This window comes from Canis lupus, chromosome 1 (assembly GCF_003254725.2).
Source record: "Canis lupus dingo isolate Sandy chromosome 1, ASM325472v2, whole genome shotgun sequence".
In the NCBI taxonomy this organism is placed as follows: Eukaryota; Metazoa; Chordata; class Mammalia; order Carnivora; family Canidae; genus Canis; species Canis lupus.
This window is the reverse complement of record NC_064243.1, coordinates 26,986,799-27,010,558: the sequence shown is the minus strand read 5'-3', so window position 1 is coordinate 27,010,558 and position 23,760 is coordinate 26,986,799. Positions and strand designations below refer to the sequence as shown.

The following is a 23,760-nucleotide window of genomic DNA, read 5'->3' as shown; positions in this document are numbered from 1 at the left end:
TTCTATGTGCGAGGCAGTTGATTTTCTATTCAATGCCCTCCTCGTTGACCAGCAAATGAGGAGAACTGTGATGTAGGCAGACCAGAACTTTCAACCCGATAAAGGCTGCGGTTGTCACACAGGATTGAGCAACTTTTTCTGACATCGTGATATGAATGGAAGGATAACCTAAAGGAAAGGCTTAGTCATTGAATAAAGTTTGTGGATGCCTCCATCCAAAGACCGTGTAAGAGTACTGAGGAAGATTTAAAAATTAGAAATAATTTATATGGAAAAATAGTTGATCGAATGAAGAAGGGTGCTTATTTATATAGCTAAGCAGGACCAAAGCAGATGTAGGCTAGACTAATCAATAAGACAGTGTAATTTATTTTTATTTTTTTTAAAGATTTTATTTATTTATTCATGAGAGACAGAGAGAGAGAGAGAGAGAAAGAGAGAGAGAGAGAGGCAAAGACCCAGGCAGAGGGAGAAGCAGGCTCCATGTAGGGAGCCTGACATGGGACTGGATCCCGGGACTCCAGGATCATGCCCTAGGCCAAAGGCAGGTGCTAAACTGCTGAGCCACCCAGGGATCCCAAGACAGTGTAATTTAAAGGAAGATTATAAAGTGGATAGCCCTCATAATTGCTCAAATGCATCTTTGTGCAAATTAGAAAAAGCTGTCCCTGTCTCATGACATTTTAGTATCATTTTCTGAAAAAATTATTTTATAATTAAACAAACCAACCTGTGCTATCTGTGAATGGAAATGGTCCACCTATAGCTGTGCAATGTATAAATTGCATAATGGTATATGGTAGGTAGCCCTAAATTTGAAGTTTTTCTTCAGACTTATACTCATAGCTATACAATCTAACAATGTTAAGAAAACATTTTTTTCTGAAAATGCTTTTTACACACGATTTTCACATTATTAGGATGGGTCTAAATTTCTTAATGTGGCCTAAGATGACCTTTCCAATATTATTAGTTATTTTCAATTTTTCCAAGTTCCCTTCTAGTCTCTACCAATATGTACCTGTTTTTAAAAAGTTTCATAATGGTAATCAGCATTCAATTTTCTACTCTGATTTTCCCACTTACAATAATAGCATAACATTTTTTATTGCTATATTCTTTCTTTTAATGATGTATTCTATAATTTTATATCAAGCAAATATATTATAATAAATTCAACCACACTCCTTTTGTAATTTGAGGAACTTTAATCTGTATACTATGGTTGGTAATACTGAACACATAGGAAATAAAGTTATATTGAAAACCTTTAGATAAAGAAGTTAATTAGATAGTATAAACAGGTAAAATAACTATCCTTCGAAAAAAATCATACCAAGATGAATATTCTATTGGACTATGGTTAATGAGCTAAATTTGTATCTGGATATTTTTTGTCTAAAGATCATATTACCTCATTTGTGTTTACATTGTTGAAAATGAGCCATTTTAGGATTAATAACTCAGGAGGTACATTCCACATAAACATAGTGCAGTGAGATACACTGCAGAGAAGCAACGGGGTGTAGTGGAAAATATGTGGGTTTTGGCATCAAATGGTTTTGGACCACTGTGCTTTGAAATCTTATGTTCCACAAAAATGGCTCATACCAGAATGCTCATAACAGCTTTATTTATAACACTCCAAACTGGAAACAGCCAGGTGTACATCAATAGGAAAATGGATAAATAAACTGTGGTATGGTTTAAACCCATGGAATACTATTTGGCAATAACGGAATGAACTTCTAACACACACAAAAACATGAGTGAAGCTCAAAATTATGCCCAGGGGAAAGAAGGCTTACACAACACTAGATAGTTTGTGATTCCATGACCTGAAGACCTAGAACAAGTGAAGTTAACCCATGTGAAAAAAAAAAAAAAAAAAAACAGAACATTGGTTGCTTCTAGAGGTTGAGGTGGGAATTTACTCAGAAGAGATATAAAAGAACTTTCTGGAATGACAGACATGTTCTGTAACTTAATGGAAGTTTGGATTGTACATAGGTATGTGCTTTTCTGAGATCATGTCATGACACCCTTAGGATCTGTGCACTTCATTGTATGTAAAATGTCACAAAGAAAAGAACCTAAGCAAATAATGAACTCTAGTTAATGATACACATACCTAAGTATTTCAACTTACTTTGAAATTCATAAGAATTGAGATGGATTGGTGGGTGGAAAGAAAGATTGAGGTACAGACAGGTAAAGAGCAAGCCTGCTGTAACATGTTGGTTACAGAATCTCGGTTTTCCTGTGTTATTGAAAATGTTCATGATAAAACATTGGAAAGCCTTTTTATTTTTTAAAGATTTTATTTATTTATTCATGGAGACACACACACACACACACACACACACACACACACAGGCAGAGACACAGGCAGAGAGAGACACAAGCAGGCTCCATGCAGGGAACCTGACATGGGACTTGATCCCGAGTCTCCAGGACCATACCCCAGGCTGCAGGCGGTGCTAAACCGCTGTGCCACGGGGGCTGCCCTGGAAAGCCTTTTTTGATCTTGGGCATTGCTCATGAACTTCTCAAATTCAATTTCTGCAAAATGGGAGTAGTCGTATTTATTTCACAAAGTTGTGAAGTTAAAAAAAAAATGGCCACAAAGATAGGCCTGTTAAATAGTAGACATTCATGTACCTGGCAATGCAACTCGCCTTCTCTCTGGTCCCCTCTTACCTGTCTTGCCAGTTTATAATATGTAAAAGATATGTCTTAGGATTCCGCAGCACTGCCTACAACCAGGTGGTTGAAAATAGCACAATTATTGGTGTTACGGGCAATGAATGGTCTACTGCCTGGGGATGATATCTTTCTTGAGTGGACAAACAGCTTTCATGGGTAGCAGTGGCTTAGACTCCACAGAGGAGGGACAGCCTGTGGTGATACTTGTTCCAAAGAGATTATTGGAAGGGAGAGAGGAAGGACAGAGTGGATTTTGACCAGTTAAAAAACAAAATAGTTCTTTAGCTCACTAAAAGCTCCATTTGTGAGCACCCACTTATTTCAGAAATGTTTATCAAGGGCCTACAGCATGCCTGGTATTGTGCCAGGAGCTGGGGGTGTAGAGATGGACGAGGCCAAGCACAGACTAAGTGCCTCTCCTCTTGGAGGTTACATTCTAGCAGGGCTAAAGTTGGTTGGATGTACAGAAATCATCTGTTAGCTTACAAGTATTTATCGACTATTCACTCGGTGCCAGCGCTTAGAATACCATGATGAACCAAACATGCTCACACTCTCCTAGAGCTTACCACCCAACAGAAAAGGCAAATTTGATCAATCCTCAGCAATTCACACAGTATAAATTATAAATGTGCAAAATACTATCAAGAAGTACAGGTTACTTTAGGAAATTTAGGCAGAAGACTATTCCCCTGTCGCTTGGGTGAAAAGAATTTCCCCACTAAACTTTTCTCAGAGTTAAGAGAGTAAGGTGAGCACAGAAAGACCAAGCCAGCCGTGGCTCACAGCAGGTCAACGATGGCCTGAAGAACAGAATCAGTTATACCACGGGGCAGTATAGTCAGTCACACTGTTTGCTCGTTCCTTTCGACTTCTTGTTAGTTTATGCCTTAGGAGTTCCAGTGTAATTTGGCCACAGAAAGCCAGGTGAGAGTCGCTTCTAGCCACTCTGAGGACTTCTAGAATTAAGTTTTTCTTATGTTTGATCAAAGATGACAGCAAACGCCCTGGCACTTCTGTGGTGCCAGCAAGCTGCTGGAGGAGACACAGGGCCTGGGATCATTCCTCAAAGCCATTATACAATTTACCTACTGTGAGAACATGACCCCACCCCCCAGTGAGGTCACTGGCTCTGGGCAGAAAAGGTGCAAGCAAAGAGAACATGGAGAGCTGATGAGAAGTCTGCATGTCACAGATTAAAAACTGCTCTCCTACAATCATAACATGTGCTGGGAACAAATAAACACTGAAGCATCACTGCACTTGAGTGGGGACAAGCTGATCTAGGGGATTCTGAAACACTCACCCCTGAATCAGGATGGGGCTGGGCTGTGTTTGAAAAACTTCCCATTCCTAGCACGATTGGCAGACATACAGCAGGTGGACAGTAAGTGCTAATTGAATTACCACAGGTTTCTTTCCATTCACTACCTGATTTCCTGGATGGATAAGAAAAATATAGAAATATCTAGTGATGAGCAAAGACAATGGACACATGGTAAGTTCATTCAGAGTTGTCAAGAAGTCAAAAGTAAGTCCTGGGTGGTTCAGCTTCTGCCTATGGCATAGATCTGCCTCTCTGTCCAGGGAAGTGACCAGGACAAAAGGGAATATTTCCTGACAGCTTCTTAAAATCAAGAAAGGTTGAAAGTGAAGGAAGCCAAGATAATCTGAGAAGGACAAGGATGAAAAACTAGGATTTCAAAGAGCTATGGCATGAGACTGCCTGGCTTCACAGTCTCAGCTCTTCCACTAACTAACGTACTATGAAACTTTGGGCAACCTAGCCTCCATTGTCTCTTCTGTAATATGGGTACCTGTTCACAAGCGTTTTTTTTTTTTTCTCAAAAGAATTGTCTTTAAAAAAAAAATCATCAGAGTTAATGCCCTTAGCACAATTCCTAGCACGTAATAAATGCTCCATAAATTTTAGTTTTCACTCCTAATGATTTTTTTCAAATGATCCCAATTTCCTCTCTAAGATTTTTCATTAAGCATGATTTGCTAAATATGTAACTGGAGATAAAATTATCACAATTCTGAAAGACCATTAGTATAAATATATTCAAAAATCACGGGGGGGGGAGGGGAATCCTTTTTCTCACCCCCTGATTTTTGTCTCTGATATCTATGGCCACTACCTCCACACAATGGGTCATTAGTCTGGTCTCTCTGAGTTGGAAACACCCTCCTCCCCCAAGCAGACTGTCACACAACTTGACTGGAGATTCAGGGTTGGATCCTCTCTCAAAGACAACTATGTGTGAATAAACTGGATTGCTTTGCTATGGTTCCAGAGTACCACAGGTCCAGAGAATGTGCACGGTCTGGGTCCCTGCGGCGGGGTCTGGGGCCTGGGGCCTGGGGCCTGGGGCCTGATTTGCCCGCCAGGCCTTGCAGAGAAAGAGTAACAGACCACATTCACCCAGAGCAAAATCAGGCTGACACAGTGAAGATGTTTTATGCTTTGTTTAAACGGTGAGTGTCACGACTCCTGGAATAACAATCTGGCTGAACAACTGACACACACTTTTCCTTCTGGTATGCCTTTGCAGAAACTGTTCCCCGTGCTGCAAGATTAACTGATAGCATCTGTGGGCATTCCGGCCCCGTCCCTCTCCTCGTTCCTTCCGACCTGCAGGCTTCTCTTCTCTGCCTGTTTGCAAAGGTGCAGGGGCCCAAGAGCCGCTGTCCCCTCTGCCCCCCACCCCCGGCTTGCGGCCAAAGCGCGGGTCCGAGCTCCGTTGCCAAGCCTGCTGACCCCTCGCTTCCAGCCCGGCCTCTGAAGGCGAAAACAATCCTCAGAGCCCGGCCCTCCCACTGCCGGTGATAGGCTGCCTGGAATAGCTACGGCCCGTGTCACCGAAAAGGGCAAAGCCTTCGGAAATAGAAACAAAGTTGGTTGCAAATCTCCCTGGCTTTGCCCAAAGCTCCCCCCTCCCTCGTTAGCAGGCGAGCATGGGGAACGTGACCGCTGCTGTCAGAGCGGGCCGCCGGGGTGGCCGGGAGCCGCGGCGGCCGCGGTGACTTCCGCGCGACCATGGTACCTGCGGAGAACCCCGAGGGCCCCGGGCTGCTGAGCCCGCGGGACACGGCGGCGGAGGCGCAGCGCAGCGGCAGCCCGCGGCCTGCCCGGGCCCGAGGTAAAGCGGGGCGCTCTCGCTCCTGTGTGTGCGTGTGCGTGTGCGTGTGTGTGTGTGTGTGTGTGCGCACGTGCGCGTGCGAGGTGCGTGCACAGAGAGAAGGGGACAGCGTCCCGTGGGAAGGAGCGGGCAGGAGGTGCAACGTGAAGATCCAGAAGCCCCGGGGCCGGCAGGTCGGGTCCACCGATGGGTTGACAGAATGTGTCACTCTTTCATTTGGGGAAGAGTCACTGGCAAGAGAGTCCCATGTGTAAACACACACACACACACACACACACACACTTTTTCATTTATTGCCTCAAGTGGACAGTGTGTCACAAGTGGACATTCAGAACCACCAGGTTTTCAATCAGTATCTTAAGCAGGCTTCAGAAAAGTAGTTACGTAATCAATGAACACAACTTTCTTTTCTAAAGTTCCCAGCCAATGCTTGTCATGAATTTGTAATGAATTTCCAGCCTAAAACCTCTGCTCGATTTGCTCCCGCTCTCTTTCCAACTGGCCTTTCAAACTCAGGTTCCTTTCATACTTCTTCCTTCCGGAGGTGAAATTTGACAAAGTTTTAATTCACTTCAGTGGTCTTTTGCTATACCAAGTCCTGGCCGTGGCTTCCACATTCACAACTCCCACAAACACGGCGCAAGCTCCTGGCTAACCTCTCCTACTCTGTTAGTCAGTTCCCAAAGGAATAGAAAGAATCATAATAGGAAATTAAATCAACACAGATAATTCTGTGTAAGGCCTTCCCCAGCTCTGCTCCCCTTCACCATACAGTAAGTAGATTCCCAACCATCAGTTGGAATTTCATGAATAATCCAGAACACTAAGTGACACAAAAGGCATGTACCTTCCACCTTGTGATGGCTTTATAAAGTCATGTTTGCATCCTGGGTTTGTCTGATCCGGGGCTTGAGTCCGTGACACCCCCCCCCCCCCCCCCCCCCGCCCTCCGCCCCCCAGAAGGCCTGGAGAGGCTCCTCAGCAAGGAGCCTCGGTCAGCCTTCCCAGCCCTGATTCCTGCTCAGCTTTGCTCCAGCTTTCCCACTTGTGGTCAAGAATGAATGCCTGGGGTCACCCTTCAGGGTGGCCAAGTCCTCTCCTAAGCAGAGCTCCTCTTCTCCACGTGTGCTTTTTGTCTCTGAGCAGCCCAGGAAGGCTTGTATTTGAGGGTTCAGGGAGAGAGCCGCAGTGTTCTCTTCAACTTCCTGAAAGATTGAGCTGCAGAGCTTGTTGAGGTGCCCAAATCAACAAAAGTGTTCACTAAATAGTTGGTGATAATGTCACAAAGAAGAAAAGAAACTCTGTCCTGAGGGGGCCTCTACAGCAACAATGAAAAATGAACTATTTAATTTCGATAGGGCTTTGAAAGCACTGTGTACTCCTAATAGGTTAAACTGCGCAAGTGCACAATTATCCTGAGGTGGGGTCACGAGTATCTGTGTTTGGAAAGATTGCAGATATGCACAAAATGCAATTAAAGTGCAACTGTTTATGTTCTAAAGAAGTGAAAGATGAATAAATACTGTAAGTTATTTTAAAATTTTTAAAATTTAATTCTAATGAAACTTCATTGCGTAGAAAAGGAAGCTGAAGTGTTTTCCCCAAATCTTAAATGAGCAAAACTTTGATTTGTGCTATAGTTTATATTTAGATGAATACAAAACATTTTAGTACTACTTGTGCAAATTTTCCTAAGTTGTCTGAGATGGACCCAAAGGTAATGTTACATATATCCGTATCGACCGAATGCATAGTGCAAGCTCACTCTGTGGTTTGGGATTATACTTTAGTCTGTTTTATGAAGATGTTGAGGCTTAATAAAATAACGCTCGTCAAATACTTCTTTTCACTTCTTTGTATTTTAAACTTTCATAGTTTCATCCAGGAAATTCAGAGTATTTAAATATGCTCAATAATTATCATACTTGCCCTGCATTTGAAGATACAGGTTTTTCTATATTCCTACATGGGAAAATTAAAGCACAAAGAGGAAAGAGTCCTACAACTCAGGGCAAGATAATTAAATCATTTGGGATGCCAAAAAAACAAATCAAAACAAGAATTTCTAAACTCCGCGATAGCACCCGTTAATGCTTCGATGTGCAATGAAAAATGTTGGCAGATCTCATGCGGCCATCCCTGCTTAAACTGGAGAGAATGCTTTGTTCCAATGGCTAGAAGCTAAAAACACTTAAATTCCTTTTCAAAAAGTTATAATTCAAAGTGCATATATTTTCAATAAATTTTTCAGTGCTTACAGACATAAACGACCTCCTAGGCAGGACTGAGCTCAATCCTGATGCCTAGAGCTGACCACAACATAGGTGATGTTAGGAAAGTGCAGGGCTAGAACATCTCACACAAGGGAGAGATGTGTGGTTGGCGCAGGTCTACTCAGTGCTGGCACAAACTCACCTCGGTGTCTCTGGCCTGGGAGGCCTGATGCCTGCTCTTCCATCTCAGGAAGTGGGTCTCTCAGGCTCTTCCAATTTCGTGTTTCAAAAGTCTGAGATTTAAGAGATGCTCACTTGTGTTAATCAGATGAATAGCCAAAGGCAGTTGTTCTCAAACTTATTTAAATCTGTGAGACTCCTTTTTACAAATGAAAAGCTGAAGAGGTGATCTATATGTAAGAGAGGTAATCTTAGCACATCTCTGGAGGACAGAGGGGAGGCAGAGCAAGGAAAATCCTGTGGCAGGTGGCTCCCTGCTCCCTTGTTTTTTAAAAATATATTTATTTACCCATGAGAGACACCCTGCTCCCTTTCCACCCATGTATCGCTGAAGGCTGAGCAGGGTCCTGGGTGGGGCCAGGTTAGCAAACCACAGGTTCATCACTTCTCCGCTCATGCAGGCCATGTCTTTGAGGTCAGGGCATTTTTACTATGCTCTTACTGAGTCTTGGATTCTCAGGGTTAGCCTAAAGCAGGCCCGCTTGGATTTAGTCCGGCTTAGCTTTCTCAGCCTTCTTTGGGCAGCTTGAGAGGAAGCCTACTTGTAAGAGAGCTGAGAAGACTTTTAGAAGCAAGCTTATCCCCAGGGAAGAGTAAGTCTGGCCAAACAGCTCCACCTCCTAACAGAGCTTGGTTGTGAGACAAAGGGTTCTAACAACAACGAACCAGTCATTTGGGGAACACCCGGGGCCTTAGCGATTACCATTTTTTCCAGGCTTTCCATCAGTGAAAGAGTGATAAATCCTGTGACAAAAAATTATTGTGTTTTAAGAACAGGCGTTATTTAATAAGTTGATAGCTGATAACAAATTAATGTATGCAGCTTGATATTGCCATGGGAATGACAGGATTTATAGGTATGCTAATCTATGAGACACTGTAGACTCTTGTCTGGAAATAAGACCAGATTTAAAGATAACCATCTCCCTTTTCACTGTAGTCAGCTTAGCTCTGACTGTGCATTTAATGTCATTTGGAAATTACATCAAAAGTCTAAATTTGAGGCTTTTTGTGACTGTGAGGCTCCAGCCAATGACTTCTCCAAGATCTAGAAAGAGAGAAGCCTCTAAGCAAACATGGCGGGACCTGTTTCACCACAAACTCTGGGTGGTGTTTGGCTCACATAGCCAGGGCTCTTGTCTCCCACTGAGATCACTGTGACCTAGAGAGGGCAGGGAGATTGCCCCTTGCCACCACAGCAGCAGACATGCATTGGTGGGACCCTGCAGGTGGCAGGGCCTGGCAGACACAGATGAAGCCATTAATTAAGCAATGTGACTGACCTGCAGGGCTGAAATTAGTCAGCAGGCACCAGTGTGCCTGAGCCGGTTTTATAGCTCATGTCTCTTTGAATAGGCCAATGCCCCTTTCCCAGTTGGTAAATATTTTTAGCATCACCCTTCTGTCTGGTAAGATTGCTAGTTGGAGCAGAGGCCTCTGAGATTCCAGGAACACACCTTGTGGTAGTCTTGAATTTATGTTGTTTGTGAATTTTCAAGGGAGTACTTTTTAGTGGGCTGGATCTTATATTAGCTGGTAAAAACAACAATAAAAAAAAAACCAACCACAGAAATACCCTCAAAATACAATGAATTCACCCTGGAGCTACCTAAGGAAACTACAATTTGCATGTGTAAATCAAAGGTGATTCAGCCAATTTTAGAATGCTGGTTTTAATTGCTGTGGATATGTGGGATTATATTTTTCATTCAAGAATAGTTTTTTTTATTTTTAAGATTTTATTTATGTATTCATGAGAGAACACACACACAGAGAGGCAGAGACCCAGGCAGAGGGAGAAGCAGGGTCTCTGCAGGAAGCCAGATGCTGAACTCCATCCCAGGACTCCTGGACCACAACCTGAGCCAAAGGCAGATGCTCAACCAATGAGCCACCCAGGTGCCCCAAGAACAGTTAGTTCTTAAATATGGTTTTGGAGGTAGCTTCTTCTCAATTGTAGGAACAGAAGGCATACTTAGCCTAAGGGTGGAAAAATTCTGAGAGCTCCTAATGGCCCTCCATTAGTGTGCAATTAGCTTGTGCTTCTAGGCATTGAAATAGCTATTTACTCAGATTGTATGAGCAAATGTTGGTTGTATAGGATTCTTAAATTGGAGGGCTCCCTGGTTCAATTTTTTCTCATGGACTGTCTTCCCCAAGAAGATGAGTTATTGAATAAAATAGGGGATGAAAGCCTTGCAAAAAGATACCAAGTTATGGTGGTGAGTGAGGGGGAAAATTGAAATGGGCTTCTTCCCATGAGACTGTTGGACCAAATACCAGATAAGGATAATTTCTCATCCATCTTCCCTCAGAAAGTACCCAATCTCTGTTAAAGGCAAAAGACTTGAAATCGCCCCAGATATTTCCCAACTGAAACTTTGAGTCAACTATATAACCTTTATAATAAATCATAAATTCATAAGAGTTCTTTTAAATTCAATTTTTGTTTGTTTTGGCTCATTGGCATCATTTTACTTCCCATGTCACAGCAGTCTTTTATGCATCTGCTAAAAAGTTATGCCTCGATAATACACCAATTTTTCTATACAATTTAGGTAGACATAATAGTGAGACTAAAATAAATTATCATATTATTTTAATTTTAGTAGCTTTCATTCTTTTTGGACAATTACTCACTTTATAAAGTGCCAAAATATCAGGGAGAAAAACACAGTTCCTTTGTTTGACTTATAGGAGTATTTTTTTTTTCCCTTGGGTAAATCAAGTATAATTCATCTTTAAACTGTTAAATGGTGCTTCCCATGGAAGTAATTGTTTCTCGGCAGCACTAATGACTCAGTCAGCCTGGCATAGTTAGGCTCTGGGGGTTGTTGGTCACATCCATATTATTTTCTCCAAAATGCGGTGCTCCTGCACTCACCTGCTTCCACGCTTTGTGGAAGCTGGAGTTGGTAGCAATGTGCAATGTTAACTTAGAAGCCAGCCCAAAATGGCATCTCAGCCTCAAATGTGCAGGACTTTTATGAATAGAGAGAAAAGTTGTGATTAAGATCAATTTGTAAGGTAAGAGAGCATTCCCAAGCTAATGAAATGTTTCAATTTCCACTGGGAGACAAAACTGTTGAAACCCCAAGGCAAAAAATCACAGGAACAATTTTTTGTGATGTAAGCCCAATTATGTGTAGGTACCGCCCAAAACAAAGGAATTCAAGAATTTATGAAAAGGCATCATTGTTATGCTGGAAACAAGGTATCATTTTACTTCCTGCGCTATCAGTAAGGGAGACTGTTTCAGTTTTACTTCCTTGTTATGGCAATTTTATCTCACTGATTCAGACTAAACAAATCTCTGTTGAAGGATTATTGTAGTGCTTCTATTACTATTATCCCTTCTTATCTTTATAACAAAACTTCACAAATATTATCCCCAGTTCACAGATAAGCAAACTGAGGCTAAGAGAATTGCAGCACACATTTACTAAGGGCTTATTACCATGCGCAACACACTGTTCTATCTCATGAATTCTCATAACGACTTTATGAAGTAGGTAATGTTATTATTTATATCTTAGGAATGAAAACATAGAGGAACAGAAAGGTTAAGGGACATGTCACAAGCTAGCTGGCAGCTAACCAGGCACTCTGATTCCTGACTGTACCTTCACCATTAAGCCCACGCACCTCCAAGAGAAGCAAAGGGGCTTGCTGCAGGAAGCATGGATAGGTATTATGTGGCAGAGTCTCAGTATCCTAAGATCCACTCCAGGGGTTTGCCCACTTGACCTATAATACCATCCAGTCCTGATGTCTCTACTTCCTGCTCTGTTCTGTGATCTGATGTGGGATTTGGGGTCCCTGTTTCACTCATTTCAGAACTTTATTGCATTTTATTTTAGCTAGTTCCCTAATTTTCCATGCAACATGTCTTTGGCTTTAAGATTATAGGTTCCAAAATAAAATATATAGTCTAGTTCCTATCAGAGTTCTGAACTGACTCCAAGTACTGTGGGCTTGGAAAACCCCGTGCAGTACATTAGAGGTAGGGACTATGCCTGATCTCTGTATTTCCATCAGGGATCACATGCAGGAGGGACAGGTAACCACCATCTTAAACCATCAAATCCAGATTGAACAGTGACCACCTTGCTGATTGCACCGTTTATCCAGATGAACCTGTCACCGTCTGTGCCCAACACATAGTATTGTTACATAGCACATGCTTAATTGTTAAATGGGGAAATGAATTAAGTGTTCAGCTGAACTAAAGAACATTTAATTAATTGATTAGTTAATTAATTAATTAATTTTAAAGATTTTATTTATTTATTTGACAGAGAGCAAAGGAGCACAAGCAGGGGGAGTGTGGCAGAGGGAGAGGGAACCCAATGTGGGGTTCCATCCCAAGACCCGGAGATCATGACCTGAGCCACAGGCGGATGCCTAACCTACTGAGCCACCCAGGCACCTCACTAAAGAACATTGTATTTATTTATTTCCTTTAATATTGTATTTATTTGACAGAGAGAGTACAAGAACAAATAGGCAGAGGGAGACACAGGCTGCCCACTGAGCAGGGAGCCTGATGTGGGGCTTGATCCCAAGACCCTGGGTTCATGACCTGAGCTGAAGGCAGATGCTTAACCAACTGAGCCACCCAGGTGCCCCCTAAAAAGAACATTTTAATTCAGCAATACTTACTGAGTTGGATATTTCAGAGTGAAGAAAGACATGTAAGACATTATCCATGTCTATAGATTTTACCAACTCATGAGAAAGATAAGAATCTAAGTAATTACAAGGTCATCTTAGGAAATGTTGAGTCTACTAAGAATCAGGCATGATACTAGATCCTGGGTCCAGAGGTGAATAAGAGACATCCATGCAAGGCAGATGCTCATTGCCAACTGGTGGAGAAAGAAGGGATTGGGGAACCCAAGATGGAGGAGGTGGCCAGATAAATGACACCATGCTATGCTAGTGCCCAGGGGACAGCTCAGCCAGTTTTTAATGGGTTCTGGAAGAGAGTAGAGTGAAGCTGAGTCAAGAAGGTATAACTGAGGTCAGTGCATTTCCAGAGAGCGTTATAAGCAGAGTAAATGGCTTATATACAAGTTTTGAGAAGAGAGAATAGCACATCCAGGGATCTACAGATATTTCTGTATGACAAGAGCACAGAGTTCATCCAGGGGCCAGAGGATGACAAAGGAATCTGGAGATGTAAGCAGGGACCATATCAAGAAACCTTTGTGTGCTAAGTACCATGAGAGGAAGAATTCTTAGGAAGAGGCTGTATCAGATTAGGGAAACCAAGCAAGTTTCTGAAAGTGATCATAGTGGCAATAGAATTAGGGAGTCCTAGAACCCTCACCTGCACCTTGAAATCCTCCAGCTTCCTGGGGTCACCATTCCTTTAATATGTAAATAAACGTAGCTCCAGCCACCACAGGGTCTCCTTGCTTGCCAATCCCCTCTGCCCATCCTCAAACACACACTGTACGCCTTAGGAGTCTTGTGGTTCTTCTGATCACTTTTTCTACCAGCTTCCTGTTTCCACCAGATTCTTAATTTTCACCTCGTGCAACTAGTCTTTTCTCTCATCCTTGCTCCAATTTACGCATAGGATGAGAGAATTCTTCCTTCACATTCATTCCTTCTTCCTTCACATTCTCAAATTCCATTCATACAAGCTCTCTGTGGATCATTACTATGATTTGAAGAGAGCTATAGTTCTATTAAATATTTGATGGGCCCATTCTTAAAATTCCCCTGTCAAATCCACCATAGGAAATTTATTGTAAACCAACTTTTCTTTCTTTAACAGTTTTTTTTTAAATTTTTATTTATTTATGATAGTCACACAGAGAGAGAGAGAGGCAGAGACACAGGCAGAGGGAGAAGCAGGCTCCATGCACCGGGAGCCCGACGTGGGATTCGATCCCGGGTCTCCAGGATCGCGCCCTGGGCCAAAGGCAGGTGCCAAACCGCTGTGCCACCCAGGGATCCCTAAACCAACTTTTCTAAAACCCACAGGCCTGTGGCCTATTTCTTTATGTGGCTACCCCCCGCCCCCCATTTTCCCACCCCCATCCCAACTCCTCCCCTACAACTTGATAACCTGTCTGGACCTTTGCTTCCATTTCTCCCATTTCTGGGCATTCTTAGCCATTTTTTAAAAGATTTTATTTATTTATTCTTGAGAGACACACACACAGAGAAGCAGAGACATAGCCAGAGGGAGAAGCAGGTTCCCTGTGGGGAGCTCGATTTGCGACTCCATCCTGGGACCCCGTGATCACGACCTGAGCCTAAGATGCTCAACCACTGAGCCACCCAGGCTCCCCCAGCCATTCTTTCTTGAACTCTTTCTCTTCCTCTCTGTCTCTCTCCCTCCCACATACAGACATCAACATTTGTCCTTTTTTAGTATATAAAACATTCTTGGCTTTTTTCTTCTCTCTCTTTCCCATTGTCCACTTGTTTATTATCAGCATGCCCCATGCGGCTCTCCCTTAATACCCAGGGGACCCTCCAGGTATTAGGCTTGATAAATAAAGTGCCCTTCCTAAGAGCTTTACACCCACAGGCTTTATAGTATTATTTGTTTCTTCCCATTTTATTTCCCTCATTTAAAAATTTTAAATGCACCAAGGATGATTCGCAGTCATTTTCAAGTATGTAGATCCCTTTAACAACTCCTTCAACAACTTTAAATCCTCACATCATAATCTTCACAGGTTTGTATTTGTTGATTGGAAAATACAGGCTGATGGAAAGCTACTGTGTAATCACTGGCACTTTGAATTTTTAAAAAATGTTTTTATCACGACTGCATACATTTGAAATATTAAGGTGCAGTTATGTATGTTACTATTTTTTCTCAACATTCACTGGTCATTGATGGGACAAGGATCCTTTTTAACGATTTTGTTAATCCTCAAATGTCCACAGCTCCCCACAGCTCACACAAACTGAGAGCCCCATCCAGGAAGCCTCAGAGGTCTCTAGGTGAGGTAGCTGCTGGTTTGCTCTCCAGATTCATCCTGTTCCTTAACTGTCAGTTGAAAATATCTGTAAAACACATGGAAGGAGATGCAAAATTACAAATACATGAGAGCCAGATATATTCATCAATAAATTAGGATTTAACCCTAAATAAAATGCAAACATGGGCCTCATGCATAAAAGGCAGTAAAATGTCCAGCTTTCCACAAACTCTCACTGGGCATCTGTAATTGAGACCATTTTCAGGAGCCAGCTAAAGGGCAGACACCTGCATGGACCCCTGGAGCCGCTCTGGCAGGGAGTCGAAGTTTTGTTCCACAGTCCGGTCTTCCCAGCCATCCTGTTACAAAGACTTCTCTTTCTCTCTTGGGGACTACAGTTTCGATGTCAGCAACTCCGGGCAGGTAGGAAAGATAGCAGCTCGCTGTGTTCCAGAACATGACATCAGTGTTAAGAAAGGACAAAGCTCGGATGAGCCACTGGAATGGTGCCTTCCAGAAGCTGTAGTTTGGCATGTACTGGTTTTGACAGGCAAAGAACTTTACTGGCCTCTTGAGATCATGCAGGAATGATATCTCTTATTCCTGCTCAGGGGACCAAAAAATGGAAGCAAAAATTCCTTCCTCAGTCCAACAGAGTCACATCAGAAAATTAACTACCAGACATCAGAAATTTGGCCAGCAGCTGCGATGTAGTTTGGTGAGGTCCAGAGCCCACTGCCAAGAGAATTCTTGAGAAGTCTGCAGTGCAAGAAGGTGGTTGTATTATGTGCAGGGACGGGACCCATGGGCAGGAAAAGCTGCTGCCTCAGGGTTGTGATGGGTGGTGATTATATTCTTGGAAGTTGGGGGATGCAAGGGAAAGGGAGGTTTTAAGGGGCAGCTGGGTGGCTCAGCAGCTGAGCTTGTGCCTTCGGCTCAGGGCGTGATCCCGGGTCCTGGGATAGAGTCCCATATTGGGCCCCCTGCAGTGAGCCTGCTTCTCCCTCTGCCTGTGTCTCTGGCTCTCTCTCTGTATCTCTCATGAGTAAATAAATAAAATCTTTAAAAGGGGGTAGGGGCTTTGAAAAGAACTTTTGTGTGCTGAAGAGGATACTGGAGGCCTTGCCTTTGTCAAGTTGTTTTGCCCTCTAGTAAAGCATCAACATGAAGATAGTTGGGAGCTCTCTTCTGGGTTAGTTAGGGTATTGATAAGAATGCTTTTTTTCCTTGTAAATCAAGAAGACATTTTGTAAACTGAAGGAGACTCCTGTCTTGCAGGATTGTGATCTCTCTTAGTTAACCATTTGTTTTTTTCCACCTTTCCCTTAGTTTTCAGGCCACCAGGAGTGCCTGAGGAATGTCACACTGGTCCCACCTGGGGGCTTGCTGGGTGTTGGCTTGTGCCTTGCCCTCAGCTTGCCTTCTGCTCCCTCATCAGCTGTACATACCTATGGGTCCTCCCGGCCTCAGAGCAGTTCCCAGCTGCCACCAGGTGGCTACAATGTGGTGTGTCAGACACTGAAAACCCGCCAGCTGCTCCAACTCCCTTCTCCTTTTCTGCCTTTCCTATCTGGGGAAACTAAAATATTCAGGTACTCATGTCTCAGCCTCTCTTGCCAAGCTTGACCATGGAACCCTCTGGTTCTGGCTAGTAAGACTTTAGGGTGAGTCTTCAGCTAGAGCTGAAGGTTACGTTGGCAAAAACAGATTAGAGGAGAAAAGCATCCACATTTATTTAAGTTCTACATGACTTGGGAGCCTTCGCCAGGAAATTAAGACTGTAAGAAATGGTTAAGGCTGAGTGTTTTTATGCTCAGCTGGATGCAGAGTGGACAGCCATGGAGCAAAGTGACAGGTCAAGCTGTTTGAGGTAAGTGTAGCAAACTAGGGGAGACTTGGCAAGGCCTGTTTGTTTGGATCCTTCGAGGCCTCTCTTCGTTTTCAGAGATGAGCTTGCTCCCTTCCTGTGGGTGTGTGTGGGGGGGTACCTCTCATGTGAGGGTTTGTTAATCTACTTCAGGGGAGATGGACAGTGGGGAGGTGAGAGGAACCTTCTGCTTCTCCCATTTTTTCAGACTCCTTCAGCTTAAAATACTCAAGAAGCCAAGGTACCACATTTTAAGGGTTGCATATCCTGAAACCCATCATCTTCTGCAGAGCTTCTGGAAAGTTCTCTCCCCCAGAAAAGGAAAAAGGCCTTTTGCCCCAAGCCTTCTTCCATTGTCACCTGCCTTTGAATTTGGTTGTGAGAGAATCGTGCCTGGAGCTGTGGCAGCCACCTTGCACATATAGTGACAAACCGGGGACAAAACCAACCCTCTGAAGAGGTAGGAACAAAGGATGGGTAGAGTGTGAATCCTTGGAGACACCAAACTCAGCTTGGTCTTCTCGCTAATTAAACAGTAAACAGTAAATGCCACAATGTTTTATACCCTTGTTTTTTAGGTTTTGGTTTCTTATAGTCAAAAATATCGTAACTGATCTGGGGGCTGGGTAAAAGGAAGGCAGCTAATCTGGCCATTGGCAAATACATTTTAAAAACAAAGACAAAGGATGCATTTTAAGATTTCTTTTTTAAGGGAGCATATATAAATTTTGGAAAGCATCCGATTTCTGTTGTCTGTAGTTTTTGTAAAAGTGGACTCTGACAAAAAGAGCTTAGGACAACATCTGACCATGATTTAAATCGAAGTGAAGATGGGCCTGAGGACAGGTGCAGACAGACCTGTGTGAACCTGGAATGAGTGAGGGGACTCTAAAGCCACAGGGGCAGAATTATTATCTGAAATCTGTGACATGGAGGATAAATAGGAAGAGCTATTCTAGGTGCACAGAAAAAGGGCAGGGAAGACAGACCTAGGAAATGAGATGAACGAATATATATAAGGAACACAAAAATAGTTATTACTAAACAAGTAGGTGGAAAACTCAAAATACTAGATGTCTTTTCTCAGTAGAAGAATTCAGGTAGTAGCAGCAAAATTCGGAAGAAACAAACATCCAGACCTATCCTGGGGACAGTCTCACACTGAAGGAGGAAAGGAAGGAAGGAAGGAAGGAAGGAAGGAAGGAAGGAAGGAAGGAAGGAAGGAAGGAAGGAAAGAAAGAGAAAGAAAGAAAGAAAGAAAGAAAGAAAGAAAGAAAGAAAGAAAGAAAGAAAGAAAGAAAGAAGAAAGGAAAGAAGGAGAAGTCTTACCTGTAATCAGCAGAAGTAGAGAGTTAACAAAGCAAGATCCAGGGAAGGGCTAATAAGCCGGTGGAAGTAACATGCACTCTGTGCACCTCTCTCGCCACGGAATTCGGAGAAAATTGTTTTCTGGAAAGTGTGTCTGGACAAGTGCTACTGAATCAAGCCTGAGATATGCGAAATGGAAAAGAAAGCAAAGTTCTTGACTTTTTGTTTTAGAGGGGTCAAAGGACGGCAGGTGTAGAGGGGGCTGTATTTTCTGTTGGGCTGAGTTTCACTGTATGCTAAAGAGGATAAGGGGGCTCAGACGGGGGTTAGATGATGGCTAGCGCCCAGTATTGACCACCCCAGGGGGCCCTACACGTGGTCTAGGGCCAAGAGGCAGCACCTGGGACCCGGTGGAACAGCACACCTCAACTCTCCACGGGTCCGGAGGAGTTCTCTGGCTGAGCCAGTGCACCTCATCCACGCGACATCCACTAGTCTGTCCTGAGCTCTCTGTCAAGCCCCGTGTGGGTCCCCTGATGGTGACGCTCCAGCTCTCAAGGCGCTCCCACTCTAAGGTAGGTGACGGGCATAACTAAATATAATCCACGGTACTGTGAGGCCGTGGAAGAAAAGGCAAGGGAGAGAAGAGAGATTGATGCTCACCAAAGAGCAGCCATCTGGAAAGGTTTTGCAGGGGAGGGGAGACTCTTCAAACTGTAACTTCAGGGATGACTCAGATTTCCCTAGGCCCTAAAGTGAGGGGAGAGTCAGGCCATGAGGAGAAGCGCAAGTCTGGGAAAGTGCCTGGCATTTTCCAGAAACGGCAAATGGTCAGGATGAGCTGCAGAACAGGTGCCTGGAGACTGCTGCGGAGCCTGAAAACTCGAGTCCCCCAGTGGGGCTGCTAAACCCAATCTGAACAACCAGAGACCAAGTCTGTGCATGGGGCTGCTGGGTCATAAAGTACAAATAAACGAGCGATAATGAAACAACTTACGGTGTCTATGGTGGTGCCACGTGAACAGGCTGATACTAGAGCTGGAAGGTTTGCAGCGATGCTAATACTGCGCGGCACAAACGCCAAGCGCCTCTGTGAGCCCAGAGTTGCAGGCGCTGTTTCATGCTCCTGCGGGGACAGAGCTGGCGCTGGGGAGGACAGGCCGGACCGCATCCTGGAGTGCTGTCGCTTTCATTCTTTTCTTCAATCACCCGACAAACCTTTGTGAGTGTTTACCTCATGCCAAAGACCAGAGACGAGAATATAGACCTCAGGAAGGCAGAGTTTGGGGCTTTACGGACTTTCGGTTTAACAGGGGAAGACATGTGGGTAAATAAATGAGCACGGCCGAAGACGGCAGGTGCCCTAGAAACACATTTTGGGGGCAGGAGGAGCGCAGAGGGGTTCAGGGTGAGGCTGCAGAATAAGGCAGAGCAGAGCGGCCTTCCTGGGGGAGGTGGCACTTGAGAGGACTCTTGAAAGATGGGGGGTAGGAGAGATACTCAGGGAGGAGGACTGGGGACGGGGCCACATGCGAAGGTCGATTTGGGGCTACTGCAAGTTCTTCTCGGAGCAAAGCGCGAAGGGGGTCTTTTCAAGGCCCGCGGCTCTCCCGCGGGGAAGCCCAGCCCAGTGCCCTGCGGCCCGCCGAGGCGGTGGTTGTGGTCCAGGGAGCCGCCGGGGCTCGCCCGCCGTGGTGGGCGCCTGGGAAGGGCCGGAGCCGGAGCGGCACCGCCTCAAGGGTCATGGAAACCGAGGGGGGGGGGGGCAGCCAGCGACGCTGCGAGCCTCTGGGCCTGGGGAGCCTGTGCAGGCCGCGGCCTTTGTGCCCTCTGGTGCGTCTCCGGCGTTCAGTGGAGCCCCTCGGCGGTGATTGTAGCCTCCATTAGCACTTCAACGTTCCTACCTTGTTATAGGATCATCTCGCACCCAAAGAGCCCTGTTGGCTTCTAGCAAAGGAGCAAGGCACAGAGGGACGCACGAGCCAAGGCCCCGCGGGTCTCCAGAGAGTTGCCATGTCTGCTGTCTGCGAACGGCTGCGAATTCTCTGGGGCCCTTTCTTTTGGGGGAAAAGAATGTAAAGGAAGGGACCCTGTGAAGCAAGACCGGAGGCAAAACCGATGGAAATGCTAAATTTCTCCAAGAAAGTGAAGTGCAGGGGATCCCTGGGTGGCTCAGCGGTTTAGTGCCCGCCTTTGGCCCAGGGCGTGATCCTGGAGACCCGGGATCGAGTCCCATGTCGGGCTCCCTGCATGGAGCCTGCTTCTCCCTCTGCTTGTGTTTCTTCCTCTCTCTCTGTGTGTCTCTCATGAATGAATAAATAAAATCTTTAAAAAAAAAAAAAAGTGAAGTGCAGAGTGTCTGACCTAAGGGCTGGGTGTTCTTTTGAAAAGACATTGGTTGTCGTGCCTCATCCTACTGTCTCCTCTAGCCCCTGCTGCCTCTCCCGGGGCCAACTCCCTACATAGGTGATAGATAGATGATGTGATATATAACATTTTTTAGAACCTGCAGTTTCGTAAAAATGATTTTTAGTAATTCATATGGATATACTTTTGTTTTATCTCTAAAGAATTATAGCTGCTGGGTCTCCAGACGGACAGTGACAAACTGGGATGGTTTCCAGACCCTTTGTACACATCCCTATTTGTCAGTGTCCAGTGAACCCTGACTGAAAGAACAAGGCATATGAAGCTAAGTCCAGAAACTGGACAAAGAAACTGGATCCCTCTTCTGTCAGGAGCAGGCCCCCCACGGTGTAAGAAGCAGGCTTCGTGACTTGCCTTGCCCCTTGCCCCACTCCTCCCAAACTCACCACCTCGGACTCTGCCTGAAGTAGGAGGATAGCATGTCAAAGGAAGGGACTCCTATATCTCAAGGGGTCTTTCTTTTGATAGGGAAACTCTAACCTAACTAACAAAGGAGGAAAAAGGAAAACTAGGAAGGAGCAGAAGACAAGGTGGCAGGGACAGGCTTCTGCTCCTCAAATAGTTCTGGCATCTGCTCTGCCATGTCCTTGACTCAGTATCCCCGTGCTGCCTGTATCACTTATTGCTTTAATCTGAATATCAGAGACCAGTTGCCAAAGCACATAGAGCAAATCAATATGTCAAACGTAGATAAAATAAACAAGTAGAGATACGAAGGAAAACAGTATCCTTATCCAGATGTGAGAATTTGACCTGATTCTCCTTGTGGTAAAGAAATATGTTGCTGAGGATTTAAAGATCCCAATAGGGAAAAATATGTGGAAATGCAGGACATGAATGAACCTATAAGAGGGTGCTTTAAAAGTCATTTTCCAAGTAAAAATTAAGACAGTATGTAATAAGGGATATCACCAGAATGTTAAGTTTCTTGGGGGTGAACTATATAACTACATTGGTTTCTTTTATTGCTATAGATGTGGATCCCAGTTCCTAGGAAAATACCTGCCATGCACTGGTGCTAAATATTTGTTTTCTGATTAGCTGGTTAAATTCTTGATTTAATTTCAATTTAATGGTTTGTGTTTGCTATGCTCATGAATTAATTTTATGTTGTTGTGGATTCTTGCACTTTTATTTGCCCCTCCATCTAAATATTCAATCCTTTTTAGATTTATTTTTTGAAGTCACCTATGTCCCAGGATTCTTTGGATATTTCTGATGGAAGAGATTCAGACCAACTTTATTCAACATGCTTCTTTTCCTAGAGCTGAACAACATTTTTTAAAAGATTTTATTGGGATCCCTGGGTAGCGCAGCGGTTTGGCGCCTGCCTTTGGCCCAGGGGGCGATCCTGGAGACCCAGGATCGAGTCCCACGTCGGGCTCCCGGTGCATGGAGCCTGCTTCTCCCTCTGCCTGTGTCTCTGCCTCTCTCTCTCTCTCTCTCTCTCTCTCTGTGTGACTATCATAAATTAAATAAATAAATAAAAATTAAAAAAAAATAAATAAAAGATTTTATTTATGTATTCATGAGAAACACACAGAGAGAGAGAGAGAGAGAGGGACACAGGCAGAGGGATAAGCAAGTTCCATGCAGGGAACCTGATGTGGGACTCGATCCCCGGACTCCAGGATCACACCCTGGGCCAAAGGCAGGCACTAAACCGCTGAGCCACCCAGGGATCCCTGAGGTTTCAGCTTCCTTAATGACCAAACTAGATTGCTTCTTTGGCTAATCCAATTGATGTTGCACTTCCAAATTACCCTTGAATCTGCCTACTTGTCCCCACGTCTCCTCTGAACATCCAAGTCTAAGCTACCATCATCTCTTGTTAACTCTAAGGCAACACACTCTTCTTTGTTACCAGTCTTGCTCCTGGAAGAACTAGTCTGTACCCAGCAGCAAGAAACTTGGCATCAGTGCCTCCATGCCATTCAGTGTGCAATGCCCCATTATACTTGGAAAACTATAAAACACTGCCACTGTGACTTCCACAGCTCTGTTTGAAATGTCCCCTCTGTCCCTATCCAAATTTAGTGGATCCTATTTACCTCCCCAAGCTGATATGCGCCACATTTGATGAACTGGCCGCCCAACAATTCCAAAAACAGGCTTTCCTGTGTCACACTTTGTAAATTATTGTTTCCTGTGCCTGCAATGCCCAGGTTCCCTTGGTTAGTTTTTGTTCTTTTTGTTTCTGTTCTGACAAGTTACAAATACAAAGACAACACCGACCTACCTACTTATGAAAATTAATGACTGTTAATACTTTGCTATTTTTCTTCAGTTTTTAACATTAAAATAATAAAACAATACAAAGTCCCTTTTGTTCTTCCTCCCACCCAGTGCCATTCCCTTGCCTTCTTACTCAGAGCAAATCATGGATGTTGTTGGCTCCCTCCCCAGCATCCATTTCTTTTCTTTCTTTTTGGTGTGACCTTAAATTTGCAAAGGCAAACACACACACACACACACACACACACACACACACACACAGTACCCTCATGTTTCAACAAGAGCTGGCTTTGGCCAGATGTGGCCCAGGAGACACAAGGGCAGGTTTCCTGGTGACAGGGCTTCATTTTCCCCCAGGTTACACACGGGGAAGCCTCTAACATTTCTTTTTTTTTTTTTTTTTTTTTTTTATGATAGGCACACAGTGAGAGAGAGAGACAGAGACACAGGCAGAGGGAGAAGCAGGCTCCATGCACCGGGAGCATGAGGTGGGATTCGATCCTGGGTCTCCAGGATCGTGCCCTGGGCCAAAGGCAGGCGGGAAACCGCTGCGCCACCCAGGGATCCCGCCTCTAACATTTCTTAAGGCTGCTACGCTGTCTTCTCTGCCTCAAAGCTTTGCCTTTAGAGAATGGCCTGCAGTGGGACCTGAGGAACTGGGCTGTCTGAATTTT

At 44.3% G+C, this 23,760-nt stretch overlaps 1 protein-coding gene across 3 annotated transcripts in view; it reads left to right on the top strand.

The window, feature by feature from the left end:
* Nucleotides 1–5,551: 5,551 nt before the first annotated feature.
* The window catches only part of SLC2A12 (solute carrier family 2 member 12), an 84,043-nt gene continuing 65,834 nt past the window's right edge, over nt 5,552–23,760 (top strand). The window contains exon 1 of one of the 3 annotated variants that reach the window (XM_035700497.2): nt 5,552–5,849. In XM_035700497.2, coding sequence (XP_035556390.2) covers nt 5,747–5,849 — 103 coding nt within the window. In that variant the 5' untranslated portion in view covers nt 5,552–5,746. The remainder of the gene's footprint in view (nt 5,850–23,760) is intronic. The other 2 variants (XM_035700495.2, XM_025422322.3) reach the window with 2 other exon arrangements.